Consider the following 27,140-nt stretch of genomic DNA (forward strand, 5'->3'; position numbering starts at 1 on the left):
TCCTCATTATTGTATCATTTAGGAGGATGAGATGTGTTAATAAAGCTTGATAATATGTGCCCTGTGTAAAGTCCTATCTAACTTAGAAGTTAAAGAATTGGCTCCTGGATCCTCTGGAACAAGATAATTAGTCTCTAATCAGACTGATACATGAGTGATCACAAAATTGGGCATTGTGGAAGGACACATTCTTATTTGAATATAAAATGTTGATTGTAAGTTTAGGTTTCTCCAAAAGCAGAGCCTGACACAAGGCCTTAGGGATAGGTAGGTAATTTGGGAGGTGATCCCAAGAAGCAGAAGGGAGGCAGCAGGCAGAATAAGACAAGCAATAGAGGACAAGCCAATAAAGTGTGAATTATTGAGTGATTCTACTGTGAGCAACTAAGGCTCAATCTCACTTGGTGCCCCCTAAGGATCCAAGTAGGACATAGCTGAGAATTTTCTTGCCAAAGCATGGGAAGCTTGGGCATTTATGCACCAATTGTTATCGGTCATTCTTTTAGGGTTGCCCTTGGGGCTGTTTTTCTCACCCACTTCTTCCAGGCAGTACCTGAGACCTGGCTGGAAGAGAAAGCCCTGAAGCAAAATAGACTGAGTTGTCATAGTGCACACTACAAATGGAAGGCTGTCAGGATGGATAGAACCATTCCTCAAGAGTTGCACAAAAATTACAGGTCAGCAGAGGTGACTGTGGTATAGAACACAGATGGCATATTCTTCAGGTAACAAGCAAAAGCTACTTTTAATATTTGACTCAAAGAATTTAGTGTCAAGAAATAATCCCTTCACCTGTGTAGTAACTACTTCCATTATTTTCCAGTACCCCCAAAAGAAGTATCTGCACAATCTCTTGGACTGGGGAGGCCTCAGTTACATTTTGTTCTGCTTCCCAGCCACTTCTAAGGCTAGGAGATACTAGATTGATTTCAGGACTACCGCCTTTGGGCCTCTCCAAAGCATAGTGTACTCAAGAGCCATGACCTTCTATATATAAGTCTAGGTGGTACAAGCTAAGATAGTAGGTCCAACTCATTGAGGAGGTAACAAGCGTCCTGAGGGCCTGGGCCATGTTATTCATCTATGCATCCTTCAAGTCTGGAATGCAACAGCTCCCACCAGTTCGTTGGGAGAAATGAAAACCGAAGGGCCCAGAATCTCAGCCGTTCTCGCCTCCTCCGGCGAAAACAAGGAATCATAGAGATGTGGCTTCCCAGAGAGCCAGGGATGGGAGGGGTTGCTGAGCAACCGGAAGTAGCGGTACTCACAGGTCAGCCATTATTCTGAGCTTCGGCTGCCGTTGATTCCCGTATCATCTCTCGGCGTCCTGGTGCCCAGAAGGCGATACCCAATGCCGGAGGCGCAGTGGGAATCCCCGGTGAGCGGGGTGGGCTCGGGTCGGGAGGGCAGGCGCGGAGGGCGGCCCGGGGTAGGGGCTTAAGCTCCGTAGGGCTGCGCGACCCTCGCCGGCCGGTCCCCGGCACTGACCCCCAGCGCGGTCCTTCCTTAGCTCGGTATTGGCGTGGACGCCCTGGGCTCGACTTGGGCAGATGCCGGTTTGGGGAAGGTAGTGAGGGCAGCACGTCTGAATCCGTGTGTGTCTGTGGTGCTCGAGTCAAACAATGAGGACAGCTGCCTCAGTAGCCAGGCCCTTCTGCTTTTCCTCATTCTTTTTTGAGGCTGGTAGAGACAGCTTGAGACTTTCTAGAGCGGTGGCAACCAGACTCCTAGGGACTTCTTTTTTTTTTTTTTTTTGATAGGGATGGAATAATTTCCATCTTTTAATTTTGTATTATAATGGTATTTAAAAAACAAACTTACACCACCCGTACCACCATTACTTAAGGGAGTATATTTTAACGCTAAGTACTGACACTGTAAACTCAGAATAAATGCCATTCTTTGCAAGAAAGGTCATTGCCAACCTCTATCAGTGACTGTGTACAGTTACTGTATTTTTCGTTTTACAGTTTGCCAGATTAAATCTTTATAATGAACTAGCGTTTGGAAACTGTTGCTTTAGAATGAATGTTGTTTGGCTTTCAGAAGTCTCTAGATGGAAGTATTTTGGACTTTTGGAATTCGGTTCCGTGATTTCAGAATTTGCTCCCACAACTTAACCAGTCCAGTGGCCTTTAACTGCTTAGCTTGCCTGAGCCTTGTTTTGTTATTACTTATAGCTCACAAGCCTTTGGTGAGAAACAAACTGTATGTTTTAGGATTTTTTTGTATCTGTGAAGTAAGAGTAAATAGAATTCTAATAATTTACTATAGAAAATCCTTTTTTCCCCAAGTTTTATTGATCTCAAAATAAACTTTATTCTTGGGACGCCTGGGTGGCTCAGTCGGTTAAGCGGCTGCCTTTGGCCCAGGTCATGATCCCAGGGTCCTGGGATCGAGTCCCACATCAGGCTCCTTGCTCAGCAGGGAACCTGCTTCTCCCTCTCTCTCCCTCTGCTTGTGCTCTCTCTGTCAAATAAAATCTTTAAAAAATAAGTAAATAAATAAAAGGCAGAAAGAAAATACAAAAAAAAAACCTTTATTCTTTAGAGCAGTTTTAGTTTCACACCAAAATTGAGCAGAAAAACACAGAGATTTTCCATATACTTCCTACCTCCATTCATGCATAGCTTTCCTCACTAATAACATCCTCCACCAGACTGGTACATTTGTTAAAGTCAATGAACCTACATTGATATGTCATAATCACCCAAATTCCATAGTCATTACATTAGGGTTTACTCTTGGGGTTATACATTCTGTGGCTTTGGACAAATGTAAAATGACGTGTATAATGTAGCCACCATTATAGTATGGTACAGAGTGGTTTCACTGCCCTAAAAATCCTCTCTGCTCTGCCTATTCATCTCTCTCTCCTCCCAACCCCCAGCAGCTATTGACCTTTTTACCGACTCCAACGTTTTACCTTTTCCAGAATGCCATGTAGTTGGAATTGTACAGTCTATAGTTTTTTCACATTGGCTTCTTTCACTTAGTAATAGGCATTTTAAGATTCCTCCATATCTTTTCATGGCTTGACGGCTCTTTTCTTTTTAGTGCTGAATAGTATTCCATTGTTGGGATGAACCACAGTTTATCCATTCACCTACTGAAGGACATCTTGGTTGCCTCTAGATTTTGGCAGTTATGCGAAGTGTTGTTTATACACGTGATGTTTATAATGTTTATACATCTGTGTCTAGGTTTTTGTATGGACATATGTTTTTAACTCCTCTTAATAAATACCAAGGAGCACGATTGCCAGATTGTATGGTAAAGAGTATGTTTAGTTTTGCAAAAAACTGCCAAACTGTCTTCCAAAGTTGGCTGTACCATTTTGCATTCCCACCAGTAATGAATGAGAGTTCCTGTTGCTTCACATCCTCACCAGCATTTGGTGTTGTCTGGATGTGTTCTGGTGTATTCTGGATTTTGGCTATCTTAATAGGTATGTAGTGGCATCTTACTGTTTTAACTTGTATTTCTCTGATGACATATGATGTGGAGCATCTGTTCATGTTCTTGTTTAGAATCTGTATATCTTCTTTGGTGAGGTGTCTGTTAAGGTCTTTGGGCCATTTTTTAAATTGAGTTGTTTGTTTTCTTATTGTTGATTTTTAAGAGTTCAGTTCTTTATCAGATGTGTATGTCTTTTGCAAATATTTTTCTCAGTCTGGCTTGTCTTCTCATTCTCTTGACATTGTCTTTCACAGAGTAGAAGTTTTTAAATTTTATCAAAGTCCAGCTTACTATTTTTTTCATGATCACACCTTTTGTGTTGTATCTAAAAAGTCATCACCATACCCAAGATCATTTAAGTTTTCTCCTCTGTTATCTTCTAGGAATTTTATAGTTTTGCATTTCACATTGAGATCCATTCTGAGTTAATTTTTGTGAAGGGTGTAAGATTTGTGTCTAGATTCATTTTTTTTTTTACATGTGTATGTCCAGTTATCTTGGCACCACTTGCCAAAAAGGCTTTGTTCCACTGTACTGCCTTTGCTCCTTTATCAAATAACAGTTTTATTTGTGTGGATCTATTTCTGGGCTTTGTATTCTGTTCTATTAATTTATCTGTTCTTTTGCCAATACCACACTGTTTTGATTACTATAGTTTTATCATAACTCTTCATGTGTGGTGTCAGTCCTTCAACTTTGTTCTTCTCCTTCAGTGTCATGTTGGCTATTCTGGGTCTTTTGCCTCTACTATAAACTATAGAATGAGTTTGTTGGTATCCACAAAATAACTTGCTGAGGTTGTAATTGGAGTTGCACTTAACTATAGATAAAGTAGGGAAGAAGTGGCACTTTGGCAATATTGAGTCTGTCTGTGAACATGGGATAGAAATGCTTTTTGAAAGTTCCTTTCCATCACCCCCAGATCAGTTATCAAGAACTGCTCAGTTTTTCTCAATTATTTTATCCCTAGTGCTACTTAAGTTTAGAACTTAATCATTTGTTTAGACCATTGTAAAAACTTTACTGGCCTTCCTGAGATCTAGTCCTCCCTCCCCCATCATTCCTCCCATATAGAATTTTGACCCTGTTAGTTAATATTTCATTCATGCTCAGAGCAGGAAACGCCTTTCTAAATATGAAACAAAACATAGAGCATTAAGAAAAAGATTGGGTTGTGTGGCAAAACAAATATAAGCAAAGTCACATGAGGTGTATGGTAAAGAGATGAGAAAAGGAAAAATTTGCCACTCCCATTGTAACAAAGGACTAATTTTCTTAATGTAAAGAGTGTGTACACATTAACAAGACCAAACATTCCAATAGAAACATGAGCAAAAGATATGAATAGGTAACAGAAAATAAAATATAAATGACTCTTAAAAATATAAGTTAGATTTGGTGAAGTAGTGAGGATAAAGGCACTCCCATACTGCTCATGCTTGGAGTGTAAATTGTAAATTAGTTTAGGCCCAAAGAAGGACTAATTGGCAATATCAAAATGATAAAGTCACAGGGCACCTGGGTGGCTCAGTCGGTTTGGTGTCTGCCTTTGGCTCAGGTCATGATCCCAGGGTCCTGGGATCCAGCCCCATGTCAGGCTCCTTGCTAAGCTTCTCCCTCTCCCTTCTGCCCCTCCCCCTGCTTGTGCATGCACGCTCGCTCTCTCTCAAATAAATAAATAAAATCTAAAAAAAAAATTATAAGGTCACATAAATTTTGATCCAGCAGTTCTTTGAGGAACTTTTCATGTATATGCCTACACACATGCAAATTGATGTATGCTCAAGGTTTTTAATGATAATATTGTTTTTAATAAGAAAAGATTGAGGGGCGCCTGGGTGGCTCAGTCGTTAAGCGTCTGCCTTCGGCTCAGGTCATGATCCCAGGGTCCTGGGATCGAGCCCCACGTCTGGCTCCCTGCTCTGTGGGAAGCCTGCTTCTCCCTCTCCCACTCCCCCTGCTTGTGTTCCCTCTCTCACTGTGTCTCTCTGTCAAATAAATAAATAAAATCTTTAAAAAAAAAAAAAAAAAGAAAAGATTGAAAACTGCCCATCTGTGATGGAGTAGGTAAATAAATTAAGATACGCCCGTATAGTGATACCATGCATCAGTAAAAAGACAGGAGGGGCTATTTGTGACAGGAAAGATTTCTAAGATATATATTTTTTAAAGATTTTATTTTTAAGTAATCTCTGCACCCAATGTGGGGCTCAAATTCATAATCCTGACATCAAGAGTCCCATCCTGCACTGACTGAGCCAGCCAGGCGGCCCTAAGATACATTGTTAATTGGAAAAAGGAAGATGCAGTGCATGATTCATGGTGTTTTGTGAAAAAAAGGAAATACAAAACAATATATATTATACTTAATTGTATAAACATAAATAGCTGGAAAGGTACATAAACTAATGTGGAGAGGGAAACTTTACACAGTATGCATTTTATAATTTAAAATTTTGAACCAGTATTACCTATTTAAAAAAATAACAAGGAAAAATATAAAGTAAAATCTCTTTACTGGATACGTATCGCATACAGTACATGATCACCCTCTTGTTCTGCCTCTTAAGAGCCTTTAGAATTTGACTTCTGTTTACCTCTTGACTCTACACCTACAGCCTTGCCTCCAGAGTTTACCTCCCTTCTCTGGTTTGCAAAGCATATTCCTTCCTCCCTCCCTCCCTCCTTCCCTCCCTCCCTTCCTTCCTTCCTTCCTTCCTTGTAAAGTGCATTTCTAATAGAGCTATATGTGCTATTATTCCCATGCTTTTGAAAATATAGTTCTCTCTTCCTGGAATGGCTTGCCTAATACTCCAGTGGTCTTTTTCTTTTTCTTTAAAGTCCAATCCAGAATAACCTTTCATGAATTCTTTCTGTGCTTATATGATCTCCTATTAATTTTATTTATATACTATATCGAAATTGTGTTTATATTTCTGCCTCCTCTGCTTAGTTATAAACATGCTCTGTAAGAGTCCAAGTTTTAAATGAAATTAGTGAGGGTGCTTTCATGTCACTGACAATGATGTAACTGTTATAATCTCAAAAGCTTAAAACTGTTTGTACCTTCCAACCCAACAATTTTTTTTTTCTGGGAATTTTTCCTGAAAAAATAAGCAGAAATGTAACCAAAAATTCATTAGCAAGGATAGTCATTGTGGCCTAATTTATAATAGGAGGAAATAATAAATAATTTAAATGTCTAACAACAGGGGAGTGCTTAAGTATGAATGGGCTCATATACTCTTAAAATAACGATGAGGATTATATTAAATATGTTTACAAGATAACATGTGAAAAGCAAGTTAGAGAGATGTACTGTTGGTTCCAATCTTGTGATCCAAATTTGTGCAGAAGATCAGAAGGACACCTCTGGTTTTGTCTTTTCTGATTTTACAAATTTTATGTTTTGTAATAGGAAAAATAAATGTTATTTCTTAAAAAAAGATTTTTAGCCACAAGCCTAAGTTTTGTATAATAAAAGTCAAATTTATCTAAATATTTTGATTGATGTAATGAACAATTTTCAGAGAATTCAAAGTATGTATAGTAAAGCTAACTGAGTTCAGCCTTTCTTTGTTAATTGAGGTGTTAGGATTTTGTCTCATGTATCAGGATTAAGACCTTACTTATTGACTGTACAGAACATAGGAAAGAGTTCTAGTTATAGAAAGATAATAACTAACATTTGAGCCCATATACCAGGCACTGTTCAAAACTTGGGGAAATGTATGTAAATACCAAATTCTTACACAAGGCTATACAGTAGGACCTATTATTACCGCATTCTTCAGGTTAAGAAACAGACTTAGAAGTGAGGTAACTTGTTCAGGGTCACACAGGAGTAGCCAGGATGCCCATTGTTAGAGTGGTAGATAAAGATTTATTATAATTAGGTGGAGGAGATATTGTGAATAAAGACTAAAGGGATTTCATTACTTTGGTTGCAGCAGTGGTCTGGGTAACATGAGTGTCTGTGTCCTTAGAGCCTTGGGCAGGGGCTTCTGTCAGAGGAGGCACTGCCCGGAACCTAGAACCTTGCACTTAGGAAGGTTCTCTTCATTACGGGAAACTCACTGGGGTCTGGAAATCTTGGTTATTGCTTTGGGTTAACTTTATCAATGATTTCTTGAGGTCTTCTAGATGATATTCTCCAAGCTTTAAGGAAGAAGTCAAGCAAGGATTGAAGGGGCCTGGAGAGGAGCCTTTCTTAAATGACGACAATGACAAGAGAAAATTGGGCCCACAATGCTCTGAGACAAGAGGGTCTTGTTAAAGGGAAGGATGATACCTGGAAATGGGGAACCAGCTTCCAAGGAAGCAGCTCCTCTGTTTGGGAGACCTCCCACCTGCACTTTAGACAGTTACGTTACCATGAGACATCTGGACCCCAGGAAGCACTGAGCCGGCTCCGGGAGCTCTGTCGTCGATGGCTGAGGCCAGAAGCACGTACTAAGGCCCAGATCCTGGAACTGCTGGTCCTGGAGCAGTTCTTGAGCATTCTGCCTGGGGAGATTCGGACCTGGGTGCAGATCCATCGCCCTGGGAGTGGTGAGGAGGCTGTGGCCCTGGTAGAGGAGCTACAGAAAGACCTCGATGGACCAGCACTAAAAGTGAGAAAGGGGGAGGGGAGAGATTTGGGATGGAAGGAAGGAGAGAATTGAGGCAGGGCAAGCTGAGCTGGAGGGTGATCCTGTAATTTTTGTAAACAATTAATAGCTCATTAGCAACTGTAATGCTTATTACAGCAGGTTCATGAGCTATTTCAGATCATAGAATATCTGCAGAGAAATGGATTTATGATTGGCATCTTGGGTCTAATTCAGAATTAGTACACTTTATCCCTTTGGGTGATGCTTGCTAATGCAGAGTTTGGTTGAATAACCTGAAGAACATAATGTTTCTAAGTGTTCCCCTAAACAGAAGCATATGTATTGTTTGTATACGTTTGTTAGGAATGATGATGTAAGCTTGGAGTATAAACGGCAATGGGACAGCAAGAATGAAGCTTTCTAAATCTGGCAGGACCTCCCCATGTGTGCCCCTACTGGGGATTATGTGGGCCAAGGGATTGGGTTGAGATATTTACTTCTGGAAAGATTTTATATCCTTGACCATTAAATTGGGATCTTAATATATTTCCTAGTGTGTGTGAGATCTCTTTCTGTCACTCTGTAGTCCACCAGAAACATTTGTATATAAGAAGTCTGAAACCTAACTTAAAACTTGGGAGTGGCACCAAGGATGGGCTTGTTTATTTTAATCATAAAAATGAAGATTTTTAGAGCTATATATTTCATTACAAGTCACTAATCCATCCTTATTTGAGAGATAGGAAAGTGGAGGCAGAGAAAGGTTTGCTGGATTGTCTTATGTCAGATATCTAGGTAGCAGCAAAACCATGTGTCTAGACTCTGGTGTTCCTTCTATTGGAGCAAGAACGGATAATAAAGGGGTAAATAAGTAGAAGAGTGTATTGAACCCAAGTCTAATCTAAAACCAGGTCTGAAGCTAAAACCCATACTCTTAATTATTACTTGTTACTTCCCATTCCCTCCTAGCCCACACCCAGATCTCGCTTCTGTTTCCACCGTTCTGTTCAGTCTCAGTGGGAGAGGTCACCAGTGCCATGAGTGGGGCTAGAGGGCCAGCTCCATTGTTCTCAAGGCAAAGCTTTACTGCTGTTTTGATGCTCCATACTTGAGGTGGGTCTCTGATCTCACAGTTTGAGATTGTGGGCAGAAAGAGGTCCATAGTGGTTAGGTGAGCCCGTTTTCTGGAGGTACAAGAAAAGTCAGCTTATTTTGTTTTGCTTGTTCCTAGGTTCCAGTTCTTGTTCAGCACCAGGACATTCTTCAGGAAGGGATGAACACTCCAGGAACAGCAGTTCCTCATGCACCCATTGGCAGCCGCATAGCAACTGAAATTTGCCAAAATCCTTTTACTGACCCAGTGATGTTCAATCTTCAGGATCCACAACATGGTACTTAGTGATCCTGGCTTTGGACTTTCTCAGGATCTTTATTATGGCTCCTCCTCCAACTTGCAGTTAGTTGCCTCCTCTCCTGTCTTGTATATGAAACCCTTATGGTACCAAGTTCTTTCTGTTATTCCCCCACCTATCCTTTCCTGGGTCCCTATGACCTTTTATCCATTCTTATTGCTGTTCTTTTATTATTCCAGTCCTTCACATGGGGGTTACTCAGAAGAGGTTTGTAAGTCATTTTATAGCCATCATTGTCTAGTCCTGGGAGTTCTGGGTCTTTCTGAATTCCTTGTTTGTAGAAGAAATGGGACTTGGATTAGTGGTCAGGAATAGCAGTAATTTCACGTGCAGCTTTTGCTCCTTCAGATTCTCCTGCCCCTGAAGCTTCTGCCCTTTCCCAGGAAGAGAACCCAAGAAATCAATTAATGGCCCTCATGCTCCTAACAGCCCAGCCCCAGGTAGGTTTTCATTCTCTTTCCTTCCTAAGGCCCTCTCTGCACTACCAAACTATGGCTGAGGTATCCTCTGTCATCCTAGTGTTTGGGGCCCAATCAGTTCCTATCTGTAAATCACAGTCCATGTGATTGGAAGGTAGACTTTGTGTGGGGTTTCCTTATGTCTCTCTGATAGCCCTTGCTTGCCTCATGGCCTCATAATGTGTCCTTACCCAGAAGTGAAAGGAACTTTTCAGTAGGGGAGCTCCTGGGCATGGATAATCTCACACATACCTGTTATTTCAGGAGTTGGTGATGTTTGAGGAAGTGTCAGTATGCTTTACTTCAGAGGAATGGGAGTGTCTGGGCCCGATTCAGAGGGCTTTATACTGGGATGTGATGTTGGAGAACTATGGAAATGTGACCTCCCTAGGTAAGGACTCTTTCTTCCCATCATTCTTACCTTTATTTCATTAGCCTTTGTTTTCTGATTATGAAAGTAGTATATACTTATTTTGGAAAACATAGAATATTAGAAAGAAGAGAATACAACTTAAACCCACTCTTTGTAGACAACTACTATCAAAATTTTGACATATTACCTTTCTGTTTTTTCCTGAGTTGTTTTTATTGGCTACAAAGTTTGTTCCGTAATTCAGCCATTTCCTTATTTTAGATAATTTCTGTAATAATCATCTGTCTCTGTACCTAACGTCTTTCTTTATTTCTCATTATTTTTTTAGAAGTAGAATTACTAGGCCTAAGTGTTTGAATTATTTTAAGGTTCTTCTTTCATACTGCCATATTGCTTTCCTTGGTGATCTCTGTCCTCATGGAGAGATACATAGCACTCCTTTTGCTCTGCCTTTATTGGTACTGCGTAATCCCATTCTTTTAAATTGTTGCTGATATGGGCGCCTGGGTGACTCAGTTGGTTAAGCGACTGCCTTCGCCTCAGGTCATGATCCTGGAGTCCCGGGATTGAGTCCTGCATCGGACTCCCTGCTCAGCGGGGAGTCTGCTTCTCCCTCTCCTATTCCCCTCTCTTGTGCTCTCTCTCTCTCATTCTCTCTCTCAAATAAATAAATAAAATCTTAAATTGTTGCTGATATGGTTTTTTAAAGTTGTAATATCTTTATTCTCTAGTGGATTTTTATGACTAGTAATAAAGTAAGAACTTTTTTCTTTTTAAGATTTTATTTATTTATTTGACAGAGACACAGTGAGAGAGGGAACACAAGCAGGGGGAATGGGAGAGGGAGAAGCAGGCTTCCCGCCGAGCAGGGAGCCTGATGCAGGGCTTGATCCCAGGACCCTGGGATCATGACCTGAGCCTAAGGCAGACACTTAATGACTGAGCCACCCAGGCACCCCTAAAGTAAGAACATTTAAAAAATATTTAGTAGCCATTTGTGCTTCCAGCAAACATGAAAATATCTATCATGTGATAGCAACTGTGGAAATGATTCTGCCCTTAAGTAGCTTATCATGATTTGGGAGATGAGCATAGAAAGAATAAACAAGGCAGAGTAAAATAATTAGTATAAGAGTGTGATAAACCTTTTAAGATGGAAATGAAGAGGACAAAGCAACCAATACCATTCCTGAGATTAGGAAAGGCCATAAAGGAGGTAGCTTTGTGCTGGACTTTGAAGAAAAGGGTAAGATTTTGTTTGGACAAATATACATTAAAAATTGAGGAATCAACTAATGCACTGATCTAATTTGACCTGAAATACAGATTTATAGTATCAGTTTAAATAGCTGCATACTATTCCATTGTTTGTGTATCATGCTTTACATTGACAGCTTTATGATACTGAATTTCTATTCAAGAACATTACATGCCTTTCCATTTGTTCAGCACTGCTTTTATGTTTCAGGCCTGTTTTTAAATTGTCTTCATCTGGATCTTGCATAGTTCAGGATAACGTTGATTCTTTGGAATTAGAATCTTCTGATGTTTTCTAATTGACTATAGTGTACATATATGAAAATACTGATTTTTTTTGGTATGTTGCAACCTTATTATTTTGTTTACAGTAATTTATACTGTAAATTTTTACGCTTAATGAGAATATATCTTTTACTATCTTAGATGTGCCGATTGTGGGCCAAACATTCTGTAGATTTTATATTTTGATACATGTTACCAAACTGCTTTCTACCAATGATGTATCAACTTATTTTCCCATGAAAAGAGCAAAAGAGGGCCCATCTCCCTTATATGTGCTTATGATTTGGTCAGTGTTTTAAATCTCTGCTAAGTAGATGACAAATACTATTTTTTGTTTTTCATTTCTTTGATTATTAAGTGTGGTGGAAATCTTTTCACATTTATTGGTCATTTCACCCCTATTCATAGCCTTTCTACATATTTCTTTTATTTATGAGAACTGCCCCTTTGTCAAGTATTGCATATGTTTTTCCCATTTGTTTGCCTTTCAGCATTATTTATGAGTTATTATTTTTAAGCCTTAGGAAATCTTTTATGTAGTATTAAATTTAGCAGTATTTTCCTTTATGGTCTTTTTTTTTTTTTTTTTAGATTTTATTTATTTATTTGAGAGAGAGAATGAGACAGAGAGAGAGAGCATGAGAGATGGGAGGATCAGAGGGAGAAGCAGACTCCCTGCTGAGCAGGGAGTCCGATGCGGGACTCGATCCCGGGACTCCAGGATCATGACCTGAGCCGAAGGCAGTCGCTTAACCAACTGAGCCACCCAGGCGCCCCTCCTTTATGGTCTTTGTGGTCTTCTCAGTAAAATTATTTTTATTTGTTTAAGATTTTATTTATTTATTTAGAGAGAGTGTGTGCAAGCAGGGGAGGGGGAGGGGCAGAGAGAGAGGAAGAATCTCAAGCAGACTCCATGTTGAGCACAGGGCCCATTTTGGGGTTCCATCCCATGACCCTGAGATCATGACCTGAGCCAAAATCAAGAGTCAGACACTTAACCGACTGAGCTACCCAGGCGCCCCAGTAAAATTATTATTTTTTTTTAAATCACTTGTATTGTTTTCAGATACTTTTATTGTTTCCTTTTTATTTTTAAGCTTTACTCTATCTAAAATTTATCTTGATATATAGAATGACATATGAATCCAATTTGTTTCTTTGTTTTTTAACCCAAGTGGCTTTTAGTAGTTGTAATGCTATTTACTCAATAATCCATCTTTTCTAGAATTTAAAAATATGTTTTATGAGTAAATTGGTGAATTTTATGAAAAACACTCACCATGGATCCATATAACTCATTGCTATAAGCCAAAATAAATTCTAGATGGGTCTAAGAGTTAAACTAAAAAAAAAGAGAAGAAAATGGAATTGCTTATTTAGTCTAGCTCTTTGAGGAAAGAGAAGTTTGAATCAATTTTAACAAATAAGATATGCTTCGGGATGCCTGGGTGGCTCAGTCGTTAAGCGCCTGCCTTCGGCTCAGGTCATGATCCCAGGGTCCTGGGATCGAGTCCCGCATCGGGCTCCCTGCTCCGCGGGGAGCCTGCTTCTCCCTCTGCCGCTCCCTCTCCTTGTGCTCTCTCTTTCTCTCTCTCTCTGACAAATAAATAAAATCTTTAAAAAAAACAAAAAATAAGATATGCTTCAACTGCAATATTGTTAGGACTTTAGCAAGCAGATACCCAGGGGTTTATGCCTTTTGACCTAGTGATTTTCATTTGAGGATGATACCTTAAAGAAATGGTTCAGAAAGAGGAAAATAACTAACATGTCTAAGGATAGTACCAGCAAAGTATTTATAAATGGTTAAAAGTTGGGCACAACGTAATTCCCCGAGATAGAGAAAGTACTAAGCAAACCATTGTGTTTGACTTGGAGTTATACTGTGACACTATCGAATATGACAATTCTGCGCTCAATTTCCATGCATTGATAAACTATTTGGTAGAAAAGCAGATTCTCAGATGGCTTGCACACACTGTTTCAGTATGTAAAAGATTTGTATATGTTTTATTTAAGGGATTGGAATAGAATTTGAAGGAAATTCAGGAAATATTGAGTACTTCCCATATGTTAAGCTTAACCCCTGCCTTCAAACATTCAAGTTGGAGTGGTAGACATTTATACTAATAATTACAATACAGTGTGACAAATGCTATGTAATAAAAGCGTGCACAAGTATGGGAGCCCATAGGAGCTTGGGATAGTAGGACTAGGAGAGTGGGGGCAGGGGTGGGTGGCTAAGGGAAAGATTTACGTGGGGGTGACTTTTTATTTTAATAACAGTTTTATTGAGCTATAATTCACATACCTTATAATTCACCCATTTAAAGGTTACAGTGCAGTGGTTGTTAGTAATACACAGAGCTGTGTGACCATCACCACAATTAATTTTAGAATAGTTCATCACCCCAAAGAGAAGCCTTGTACCATATAGCAGTCAAATTCATTTCACCCAACTGACCCTCCAACCCAGCCTTAGGCAACCATTAATCTGCTTTCTATCTCTCTAGATTTGCCTTTTCTATGGACATTTTATATAAATGGAATCATACAGTATGTGGTCTTTTGTGACTGCTTTTACTTAGCATAATGTTCTCAAGGTTCATCCATATTGTGGCATGTATGAATACTTTATTCCTTTTAATGCTGAATAATATTCTCTTGTGTGTGTATATATCACATTGTATTGATTCATCATTTGATGGACATTTAAACATTTTGTTTCCACCTTTGAGCTATATAAATAACACTGCTGTGAATATTTGTGCACAAGTTTTTGTGTGGATGTATGTTTTCATTTCTCTTGGATATATACCAAGGAGTGGAATACCTGGGTTTTCTGTGAAAATATTCACAACAGCTGCGTTTTGGTTTCTAAAAGGAGAGAAAACTTTATTATTATAGAAACCTAATAGAAACAGAAGAAAGGAATCTACACATAAATGAGAGCAATAGTAAGCAATAAATGAGAATAAGACAATGTTACATTAGTCAGGTACACAACATCCAACCTCATTAGCTGGGGAAGCCCCATGGAGACAGCCTGGCTGGAGTCCAGATTGAGAGGCTTGGGCGGAGCATCCTCCACTCAGGTGAGACTTCCAACTGACCATCCCCATAAGGGCCATATTTATAGGGCAAATGATGGGGTCTGAAGTTAAACATTTGTTCACCTATGTGCAATTTGGAGTGAGCTGCGTTTCTATGTTACCATGTTTTTATATTTTCAAGGAGCCTGGGCTATATTTTCAAGGAGGCTACTTGCCTCCCCTCCCGGGTTACATTCTGGGGAGCCAGCGCTGCTTTGTAGGAGGAGGGGATGTGAGGCAAGATTTATAACTCTTGGCGCCCAGAAGGGTCAGTTCTGACCTGGAGGCCAGATAATATAGCTTAAATAATGAGGCTTCCAAGGTTATTCACATAGCCTGAGTCTCACAAACAACATTCTGTAGCCTGCCTGCATACATTCAGGTCTAGGTTGTTGGTTATGCAAGACAAATCACAGAAACATCCATCCTTATAAAACACTGGGTCAGGGTGCCTGGGTGGCTCAGTCGTTAAGCGTCTGCCTTCGGCTCAGGTCATGATCCCAGGGTCCTGGGATCGAGTCCCACATTGGGCTCCCTCCTCGAGGGGAAGCCTGCGTCTCCCTCTCCCACTCCCGCTGCTTGTGTTCCTGCTCTATCTCTGTCTCTGTCAAATAAATAAATAAAATAAATAAAATCTTTAAAAAAAAAAAAAACAAAAACCACTGGGTCAAATGGTAACTCTATGTTTAATCATATGAGGAGCTGACAGACTGTTCCAAAGTTGCTGCACCATTTTACACTCTCACCATTGGTATATAAGGGTTTCAGTTTCTCCAGATCTTTTTTTTTTTTTAAGATTTTATTTATTTATATGAGAGAGAGAGAGCACAAGAAGGGGGAGGGTCAGAGGGAGAAGCAGACTCCCTGCTGAGAGGGGAGCACGATGCAGGGCTCTGTCCTGGGACTCCGGGATCATGACCTGAGCTGAAGGCAGATGCTTAACTGACTGAGCCACCCAGGCGTCCCGCAGTTTCTCCAGATTTTCCCCAGCATTTACAATCTTTAATAATTTAGTAATTTTGGGGCGCCTGGGTGGCTCAGTCGTTAAGCGTCTGCCTTCGGCTCAGGTCATGATCCCAGGATCCTGGGATCGAGCCCTGCATCGGGCTCCCTGCTCTGCAGGAAGCCTGCTTCTCCCTCTCCCACTCCCCCTGCTTGTGTTCCCTCTCTCGCTGCATCTCTCTCTGTCAAATAAATAAAATCTTAAAAAATAATAATAATAATAATTTAATAATTTATATTTTTCTGATTATAGCCATCCTGGTGGATCTAAAAAGATAACTCATTGTGGTTTTCATTTGCATTTCCCTGATGACTAAAGATGTTGTGCAACTTTTCATGTGTTTATTGGTTGTATGTCTTTGAAGAAATGTCTTTTCAGATTCTTTGCCTATATTTTAATTGGGTTGTCTTTTTATTGTTGAGTTGTAGGAGTTTATATATTTTAGATTCAAATACCTTATCAGGTATGGGACTTTCAAGTATTTTCTCCCATTCTGTGAGTGTCTTTTCACTTTCTCAGTGATATCCTTTGAAGCACAAAAGTTACTAATTTTGATGAATTTCAATTTATCCTTTCTTTTGTTGCTTGTGCTTTGCTGTCGCATCTAAGAAACTATTGCCTAATTCAAGGTCATGGAGATTTATGTATGTGTTTTCTTTTAAGAGTTTTATAGTTTCAGTTCTTAGTTTTGTTCTTTGATCCATTTTGAGTTAGTTTTTGTATGTGGTGTGAGTAAGGGTCCAACTTCATTCTTTCCATGTCTCAGCATCATGTCTCAGCACCATTCCATTATGTCAGCAGCATCTTCCCCCCACTGAATTGTTTTGGTACCCTTTTGAGAATCAGTTAACCATAAATGTGGAGGCTTATTTCTGCACTCTCAATTCTGTTCCTTTGATTATATGTCTATCCTTATGTCAGTGGAACCCTGTCTTATTACTGTTGCTTTGAAGTACATTTTAAAATCACGAAGTGTGAGCCCTTCAATTGTGGTTCTACTTTTTCAGTATTATTTTAGCTATTCTAGGCTTGTTGAGTTTCCATATCAATTTTAGTATTAGCTTGTCAATTTCTGAAGAGGCCAGGGGATTTATGATAGGGATGATTGCACTGAATTTATAGATCAATGTGGGGATTATTGCCATTTTAACAGTATTAAATCTTCCAATCCATGAACATGGAATATGTTTTCATTTGTTTAGTCTTTAACTTCATTCAACAGTGTTTCGTAGTTTTCAGAGTATAAGTTTTGTACTTCTTTTTAAAATTTATTCCTAAGTCTTTTATTCTTTTTTATGCTGTTATTTCTTAATTTCCTTTTAAGATTGTTCAGTGCTATTGTGTAGAAATCCCACTTTTTTGCTTATTTATCTTGTGTCCTACAACCGTGCCGTACTTACTTAGTTTTAACAGTTTTTTTGGTAGATTCTTTAGGATTTTCTACATATAAGATCTTGTCATCTGCAAAGAGGTAGTTTTACTTCTTCCTTTTCAATCTGGGTGACTTTTATTTCTTTCTATTGCCTAATTGCCCTGGCTGAAACCTGCAGTCTATGTTGCATAGAAGTGGCAAGAACAGAAATCTTTTTCTTGAGAGTTCTTAGAGAGAAATCATCAATTGTTCACCATTAAGTATGATGTTAGCTTTGGATTTTTTTTGTAGTTTTTGGCTGAAGAACTTTATCACATTGAAGAAGTTCTCCTTCTATTCCTACTTTGTCAAGTGTTTTATTCATGAAGGGGTATTGGATTTTACCAGATGCTTTTTCTGCATCTATTGAGATGATTATGTGATTTTTGTCATTCATTACATTGATATGTAATTAATTGATTTCCCAATATTATACCAAACTGCATTTCTGTGATAAATCTCACTTGGTCATGGTGTATAATTTTTTTTTCATGTGTTGCTGGCTAGTATTTTGTTGAGGATTTTCATGTCTATATTGATAAGGTCTATTTGTAGATTTCTTTCTTTTCTTTTTTCTTTTTTCTTTTTGTCATGTCTTTGTCTGGTTTTGGTTATCAGGGTAATACTGGTCTCATAGAGTGAGTTGTGAAGTGTTCCCAACTCTTCTGTTTATTGGAAGAGTTTGTGAAAAATTGGTATTCTTTTAATGTTTGGTAGAATTCATCAGTGAAGCACTCTGGGCCTGGGCTTTTCTTTGTGGGTGGTTTTTTGATTACTGACTCAATTTCTTTATTTTTTAGAGATCTATTGATATTTTCTATATCTTCTTGAGTCAGTTTTAGTAATTTGCGTCCTTCTAGGAATTTGCCCATTTCATCTTAAATTGTCCAGTTTATTTGCACAGAATCATTTGTAGCATTCCCTTAGAATCCTTTTTATTTCTGTAATATTTGGTAATGTCTAGAGGGGTGACTTTGGGCTTATTTTTAAGGGTGTGGGTATTGGGCTTGTAGTGACTTGGGAAAAGGAAGAACAATTCAGGAAGAGAAGAGAGCATGGACAGTGATAGAGAAGCAAGCAAAAACATGACATTGGGCATCTGCATGTAGTTCTCTCTGGTTAGAGTCTAGGGGCATAAAGAATACTGGCAAGAAGTGAAACCAGAAAGATAGGCAGACAGCAGGTGAGGGCATCTCTTGGGCTATGCTGGTTACTTGTGCTTTATTGTCTAGGCAGTGAAGATCATTTGTTTTGAGCAGGTGAGTGACATGATCAAATTTACCTATTGGAAAGATAATTGGCAATGGAATGCTCATGGATTAAAGAAGAGGAGAGGGTTGGAAGTAGGGAAGCCTGTTTGTTTCTTGCAGGCTTCATCAAAGATTGCAGAAAGTAACCAGCTTCCTCTATCAATCTGACATTTTTCTACCAAGTCTGCTAAAGCTCAATAGGCCTACACATTGTCTGATTTCTATAATAAAATTTCTATACTAAAATTGGTTAAAATAGCGTAACCAGCTAATAACTGTGTATACAAGAATTGCTAATTTCTCTATTTTTAAGAATTTTATTTTATTTTTAAAGATTTTATTTATTTGAGGGGTGCCTGGGTGGCTCGGTCGGTTAAGTAGCTGCCTTTGGCTCAGGTCATGATCCCAGGGTCCTGGGATCGAGCCCCACGTTGGGCTCCCTGCTTAGCCAGGAGCCTGCTTCTCCCTCTTCCTTTGCCCCTCCCCCTGCTTGTGAACTCTCTCTCTCTCTCTCTTTTTCTGTCAGATAAAGAAATAAAATCTTTAAAAAAAAAAAAGATTTTATTTATTTGAGAGAGACAAGCAGGAGGGAGGGGCAGAGGGAGAGGGAGAAGCAGACTCCTCACTGAGCAGGGAGTCCAATGTGGGACTCAGATCCCAGGACCCTGGGATCATGACCTGAGCCGAAGGCAGACACTTAAACCAACTGAGCCACCCAGGCGCCCTCTTTTTTTAAGAATTTTAATCATTTTTTTTTCCTTTCAAGACATTTAGAATACTGAATACGTATTTTAAGGCATTTCTGTCTTTCTGTTTTTGTTTTTTGTTTTAAGTAAACTCTGTGCCCAATGTGAGGCTCAAACTCACAATCCCAAGATCAGGATTTTGCATGCTTTATGACTGAGCCAGCCAGGTGCCCCAAGAATTGCTAATTTCTTAACCATTTTTCATATCAATAAACCACTTGCAACACTTTCACTTCTTAAAAACTCTTCTACTTCTTTAAAACACTTCTACTTCCTTAAAGAGAATCTTCCTGAAACCAGCATCCTGCTTAAACCTTGAAACCAATCCACTGTGGACTAGGAAACTGGAGTACCAGTATTGGATAGGACACATGCCCATCCCTATTGTCAGGTGAAGTAGTGTGATTGGCAGTCCTGCCTGAATCCTGGAGAAAGGGGCAGTTGAGATATGTAAATCTGACCTAAGAATGTAGTTCAGGTTGACATTTATTAGGTATTTTCTATCCTTACCCTCTCATAAGTTAAATTTATAATGAAATAAAATAGCTATTTCTTTCCTATATCTTTTCTCTCTATTTGGGTAGAAGAACAGTGTTGTTATCCTCTAATAGAAGATCATATTACTATTATTCACATTATTTTACTTACTAGATAATTTGGGAAACAAGTTCATGATTTCTCCTTACATTTGGATGGTGAAAGTAAGTTGCCAAAACATTTTCAAAAAGATAATTTCACATTTTACAATATTTGAGAATGTTGGAGTAGAAAGGGACTGGCAGTTTACTAGTTCAGCCACATCATTTTATAGATGTATTATGTTTTTAAGATGTCTCTATGTTTTTTTTTTTTTCATTCTGTATTTCTTCTTACATATGTATATATATTTTTTTAAGATTTTCATTTATTTATTTTAGAGAGAGAGAGAGCAAGCAGGGGAAGGGAGAGGGACAAGCAGACTCCATGCTGAGTGCAGAGCCTGATGTGGGGCTCAATCTCCTTTGGGGCTCAATCTGACGACCCTGAGATCATGACCTGAGCTGAAATCAAGAGTCAGATGCTTAACCAACTGAGCCACCCAGGCGCCCCTCTTCCTTTTTATATTTAGTTGAATCTAACTCAGTCCTGATGTTTTCCATTTCTCAATTTTAAAAGGAATAGTGGGAGTTATAGATAAATTCTAAGCATTAAGTTGCTTTTTAGTGGATTTTTTCCCTGTAGGTTACTTGCTTTCAAGTAATTAAAAAATATGCACTTGACTCTTCAAAAATTAAAGATTATTTTAGGGTCCTGACATATATTTTCTCTCCATTAGAGTTCCCATCTTCCTAGCAAGAAGAAAATAAAGAGACAATTCTTCATAAGCCAAATGATTCTCCCTGTTCCATCCAGCTTCCTGAGCCTCATGTCTGAACCACCTATGCATGATCCCATGTTCTCTGTCTGGTTCTTCCTTATATCTGTTTACTCAACATCATTTATATTTTTCCATCTGCTCCCTGAAGACAAGGAGCTTAAAAGTGTCCGAGTGAGTTCTGTGTTAAAACACAACCTTGTCAGTGTAGGATTCTGCTTTGTACTTTCATTTAATGAAAAGTGTCTTCTTTTTGTATTCATATAAAATTTTAAAGTCATTTGAAGATCTTATTCTTACTAACACAGGGACATGGTAACATTTGCATTTTTAATTCCTTTTACCAGAATGGGAGACCATGACTGAGAATGAGGAGGTGACACCAAAGCCAAGCATTTCTCAAAGAGCCGATTCTCAAAAAGGAACATCCAAAAGACTTCAGGGAGGTGTTCCTCAGACCCTAGATTTTGAGGAAGCATGTGAATGGCAAGTTTTGGCAAGTCATTGGGGAACTAAAACAGGGGAAAGAGATACCCTAAAGAAAGTTTCCGTCTGTGAAAGAGATAAGAAGAAAAGGACTCTACCAGAAAAACAAGGCCAAAAGTGGAAGGAATTTGGAGAAAGCTTGACTTCAGGTTCAGCTCTTTCTGAAAGTTTAATAGGTACTGAAGGAAAGAAGTTTTATAAATGTGATATATGTTATAAACATTTCAATAAAATCTCCCATCTTATAAACCATCGGAGAATCCACACTGGTGAGAAACCTCATAAATGTAAGGAGTGTGGAAAAGGCTTTATTCAGCGCTCAAGCCTTCTAATGCATTTACGGAACCATTCTGGGGAGAAACCTTATAAATGTAATGAATGTGGGAAAGCCTTCTCTCAAAGTGCTTACCTTCTAAACCATCAGAGAATCCACACTGGGGAGAAGCCTTATAAATGTAAGGAGTGTGGAAAGGGCTTCTATAGGCATTCAGGCCTTATTATACATCTAAGGCGCCATTCTGGGGAGAGACCTTATAAATGTAATGAATGTGGGAAAGTTTTCTCTCAGAATGCTTACCTCATTGACCATCAGAGGCTCCACAAAGGGGAAGAGCCTTATAAATGTAACAAGTGTCAGAAAGCTTTCATTCTGAAGAAGAGCCTCATTCTGCACCAGAGAATCCACTCTGGGGAAAAGCCCTATAAATGTGATGAATGTGGAAAAACCTTTGCTCAGACCACTTACCTTGTTGACCATCAGCGGCTCCACAGTACAGAGAACCCATATAAATGTAAAGAATGTGGAAAAGTTTTCATTCGAAGCAAAAGCCTCCTCTTACACCAGAGAGTACACACAGAAAAGAAGACTTTTGGTTGCAAAAAATGTGGGAAGATTTTCAATTCAAAGTCAAACCTCATTGACCATAAGAGGATGCATAGCAGAGAGAAGCCATATAAATGTACTGAATGTGGGAAAGCCTTCACTCAGAGTGCTTACCTTTTTGACCACCAGAGACTCCACAATGGAGAGAAACCTTACGAATGTAATGAGTGTGGGAAAGTTTTCATTCTAAAGAAGAGCCTCATTTTACATCAGAGGTTCCATACTGGAGAGAATCTCTATGAATGTAAAGACTGTGGCAAGGTCTTTGGTTCTAACAGAAACCTCATTGACCACGAAAGACTACACAATGGGGAGAAGCCCTATGAATGTCGAGAGTGTGGGAAGACTTTCATCATGAGCAAAAGTTTCATGGTCCATCAGAAACTACATACACAGGAGAAATCCTACAAATGTGAGGATTGTGGGAAGGCTTTTAGTTATAATTCAAGCCTGCTCGTACATCGGAGAATCCACACCGGAGAAAAGCCCTTTGAATGCAGTGAGTGTGGAAGGGCTTTCAGTTCTAACAGAAACCTCATTGAACATAAGAGAATCCACAGTGGTGAGAAACCCTATGAGTGTAATGAGTGTGGTAAATGCTTCATTTTGAAGAAAAGCCTCATTGGACATCAGCGGATTCACACAAGGGAAAAATCTTATAAATGCAGTGACTGTGGGAAAGTCTTCAGTTACCGCTCAAACCTTATAGCCCATCAGAGAATCCACACTGGTGAGAAGCCCTATGCATGTAATGAGTGTGGGAAAGGCTTTACTTACAACAGAAACCTCATTGAACATCAAAGAATTCACAGTGGGGAAAAAACCTATGAATGTCATATATGTAGAAAAGTTCTTACCTCTAGTAGAAATCTTATGGTACATCAAAGAATCCACACTGGAGAGAAGCCTTATAAATGTAATGAGTGTGGAAAAGACTTCAGTCAGAATAAAAACCTTGTTGTACATCAGAGAATGCACACTGGGGAAAAACCATATGAGTGTGAGAAGTGTAGAAAATCTTTTACTTCTAAGAGGAATTTAGTTGGCCACCAGAGAATCCATACAGGGGAGAAACCGTATGGGTGTAATGATTGTAGTAAAGTTTTTAGGCAGAGAAAAAACCTTACTGTACATCAGAAAATTCATACAGATGGAAAACTTTGTGAATGTGATGAGTCTGAAAAAGAATTCTCTCAAACTTCAAACCTTCATCTTCAACAAGAAATCCATACTGTGGAGGAATTCTCTTGGCTCCAAAATGCCAGTGAGTCCAAGACAGAGATTCAGAAATTCTAGTGTCATTTGTAAAAGGGGATAAAATCCCTGCCTACCTAAGTAACTATTAGACAAATGGCAGTGTATGGTCCTTGCAAGGAAAAAATTCATGATTGACCCTTTTGTAGACAAATGATTTGCATGTGAAAGAAAGTTAATCTAGACTTTCAAGACTACATAAACCAAATTCTAGTTAAAGAATATTATGTCCCAGCCCATTTGTTATGACTCTGGAAAGGAGCCTTAGAGCACTTGAAGGCTCTGAAGAACCTTACGACATGTAATGATGTAGTTGTAAATGATAGCAAAAATATCTTTGTATTAAGAAATGGACATTGTTTCTGGAAATGTGTATATTGTACATTTTAAAAATAGCATCACTGCTACAAAAAGTCTCTATTGACCATATGATTGAGACATGTCAGACATGGAGTTGAGTGGGCAAGAGTCTGCTGTTTGAGGACAACTTAAGAAGAGTACTAGATTTGGAATTAGAAGACTGAGGTTTAGGTCCTGGCTCTTTCTCTTACTAGCTATGTGATGTTGGTAAGTCAGCCTCTAGGCCTCAGTTTCTCTGTCAGTCAAGTGTTGACATAATGCTTTCTTAAAAGGGTTTGAGGATTAAGTGAAAGGATGGTTGTGAACATACTTTGTGAAATAATTTAGTTGTCAATAAAGTTGGGTAAAAGAGGTATGGTCAAAATCTAGAACATGGCATAATGTAATGTCTGTTCATTACGTCAATATTAGGACTCTGGGAACTTCAAAAATACTCATTTTAAGAGGAAGTATGGTGGATAGCTTACTTTGGATTTAGTAGTCTAGAAGACTTTTTAAAAAGATAGCTTTCAGAATTTGATGGGATTAATAGATAATATGCCTAGTTTGTTTTGATGGTAAAATGCTGGCTTATTATGGAAAAGCAGTATTATGTCCAGCTGTTAACACTGAGGCCAAGGAAAACTATTTTTCAACCTTCAGATTTGAAACCTGGCAGATGTAGAATGTCAAAATGGAAGGACAGTCCTGTGTTGCTTTCCTTGTTCATAGGGAAAAATCCTTAACTCCAACCCCTGAGCTAATGATCCCTGCCACTTTATTCTCAGTTCTAATCAACATTTCACCATTGCTGACATATGAAAGCTTGTTACTCAAGAAGCAACATTCTGTTCCAGTACTCAACTTAATAATAAGTTTCACAAGAACCAAGTCCTTAAAGCTCTGATTAAATCGATTCAGAATCCACCCCTGAGTGGTCAGGCCCATTACTGCCTGTGAACCAATCATTCATTCAGTCTGTTCTCTTTTGTACATTTGTAGATTTAATTCATCCTATATTCTTGAGTTGCTAATTTTATATTGTAATTCTCAAAACTCCCAATTCTGCAGCTGGACTATAAATACCTTAATATCCAGATTGTGTTTCTAATAGTAGCATTGAACTGATGTGTTGATAAATGTTACTAATTCAACCTCAGAGTTCCTTGAGGTCTGGTTCCTCATTAGACTGAAAGGTAAACAAGAGTGAAAAATGGAAGGGCTCAAGATTTAAAGTCTTGAGACCTGGGTATAAGTCAGCTTCTGCCACTTTCCTTGGACAGATGCTTTTATTACTTGGAGCCTTGATTTCCTCATCTGTATAACAGGAGGAAGAATATCTACCTCACAAAGTTGTTATGAGGTAATGAATATGGAGATGCTTTGTATCTGTGCTATAGAAGGATCACTACAGATTATGTAATTACAAAGGGAAAGATGTACTTTAACAGAGAAGCTGGCATTCACCTCTTAACCATCACTAAGACCAAGACAACCTACATTATCTGTCTCCTCATGTGATGCAATAAGCCAGAAATGTAACCTGAATTTATCAAGCTTCTTAGACCTAATCGCCAGTTTACAGGAAATACAGGAAGCAGACGAACAAGATAAATGACACAACAAGAAACAAATTTAGAGCAGGGACTATTGTATAAGAAAACTGCACTGGATTCTTCAAAAATATGATGAAAAAGGAAGGGGGTGATAATTGTTGAAGCTGGATGAATATTGGGTGTTCATTGTACTGATCTCTGCTTTTGTATATGTGTTAAATTCTCCAGAATGAAAGGTATAAAAAGTGGGTGAGGGAGGTTGTTTTTAAAAGATATTGAAGAACCATAAGACACTAAGAGCCAGAGATAGACTCACACAAATGCCCAGTTGATTTTTGGCAAAGGTTGAACAATTCGGTAAAGATAGCGTTTTCAACAAATGCTGCTGGTGGAATTTGATATCCATAGGCAAATATCCATCCATCCATCCATCCATCCATCCATCCATCCATCCATCCATAGTCAGGAGCTAGGACTAAGCAAAGAACTCTTAGATTTACATCAAAAGCAGGCTCCATAAAAGGAAAAATGATAAATTTGACCTCATCACAATTAAAATAATTTGCTCTGCAAAAAAACCAAAAACTTTTTAAGAGTGATAAGACATTACAGACTTGGGGAAAATATTTGTAAATCATATATCCAACAGGATTTGTATCTATACTACATAAAGAAATCTCAAAGCTCAACAATAATAGATTCATTCAATTAGAAAATGGGCAAAAGACATGTAAAGACATTTCACCAAAATACAGAGAGCAAATAAATGAAAAGATATTCACCATCATTAGCCAGTAGAGAAATACAAGTCAAAAAAAATGCACACATGTCAGAATAGCTTAAAAAAAGAAAAACTGTGTTATTAAATCTTGGCAAGGATGCAGAGAAACTGGGTCTTGTCTGTTGCTGGGAATGTTAAATGATACAGCCACTCTGGAAAATAGTTTGGCAGTTTCTTACAAAACCAAACATGCACTTACGATATGACCCGGTATTTGTACTCCTGAACGTTTACCCCCAGAGAAATGAAAACTTAATTCAGACAAACATATGTACATGACTGTTCATAGCAGTTTTATTTGTAATAGTCAAAATCTGTAAGTAACCCAAAATAGCTTCAACAAGTGGCCAAAACAGTATTCTATTTATACCATGAATACTTACTACTCTGCAATAAAATGGAATGACCCATTCCCGCAATGACAAGTGAATTTCAAGAAAATTATGCTGAGTGAAAATCCAATCTCAAAAGGTGGTATTCTGTATGATTCTACTTATATAATATTCTAAAATGACAAAACTATATAGAGATGAAAGATTAGTGGTTGCCAGAGGTTGGGGATGGTGGGAGGGGGCAGGAGGGAGAGAGAGGGGTAGCACTTAGGAAGGTCTTTGTGATGTTGGAACAGTTGTGTATCTTGATTGTGGTAGTGGTTACACAAATACATGTGATAAAATGAGGTAGAAGTCTACACAAACATTGTACCAGTGTCAACTTCCTGATTTTTATATTAAATGATAATTATGTAAATTGTACCTGTTGAGGGAAACTGGGGGAAGGGTATTTTTCCAACTTCCTGTGAATTGTTAAATTCAAAGTAAAAGGTAAAACAAGACCCTAAAAAAGCCATAACCAAATGCAGTGTGAAACCGATTTGAAAACAAAATGATGAAAATACATATTTTAGGGTAGTTGGGGAGATATGAATATGACTGGATATTAGATGATATTAGGAAATTGTTAATTTTCTTACCATTATGTAATGGTATTTATTACAACGTTTGGAGAATATTATTATTAAAGGATGCATTTTGAAGAGTTTGGAATGAAGTGGTTTGATGTTTACAACTTTCAAAAAAATATTTTTCAGTATATATAGAGAAGGAAAACGTAGTCAAGTGATGAGTCCAGATGCAGGATACAGGTATT

General features: G+C 38.6%; 1 protein-coding gene across 2 annotated transcripts; it reads left to right on the forward strand.

The window, feature by feature from the left end:
- The first annotated feature begins 1,263 nt into the window (after positions 1 to 1,263).
- Positions 1,264 to 27,021, forward strand: ZNF197 (zinc finger protein 197). 2 transcript variants are annotated; one of them, XM_036076990.2, is made up of 6 exons: positions 1,264 to 1,378; positions 7,594 to 8,072; positions 9,283 to 9,442; positions 9,812 to 9,903; positions 10,186 to 10,312; positions 21,040 to 27,021. In XM_036076990.2, the coding sequence occupies exons 2-6, from the start codon at positions 7,674 to 7,676 to the stop codon at positions 23,355 to 23,357; spliced, it is 3,096 nt and encodes a 1,031-aa protein (XP_035932883.1). In that variant the 5' UTR covers positions 1,264 to 1,378; positions 7,594 to 7,673; the 3' UTR covers positions 23,358 to 27,021. The 2 variants fall into 2 exon arrangements, with proteins under 2 accessions (XP_035932883.1, XP_035932884.1); XM_036076991.2 differs by having other exon boundaries at positions 7,603 to 8,072.
- Positions 27,022 to 27,140: the final 119 nt, after the last annotated feature.

This window comes from Halichoerus grypus, chromosome 1 (assembly GCF_964656455.1).
Source record: "Halichoerus grypus chromosome 1, mHalGry1.hap1.1, whole genome shotgun sequence".
Classification (NCBI taxonomy): Eukaryota; Metazoa; Chordata; class Mammalia; order Carnivora; family Phocidae; genus Halichoerus; species Halichoerus grypus.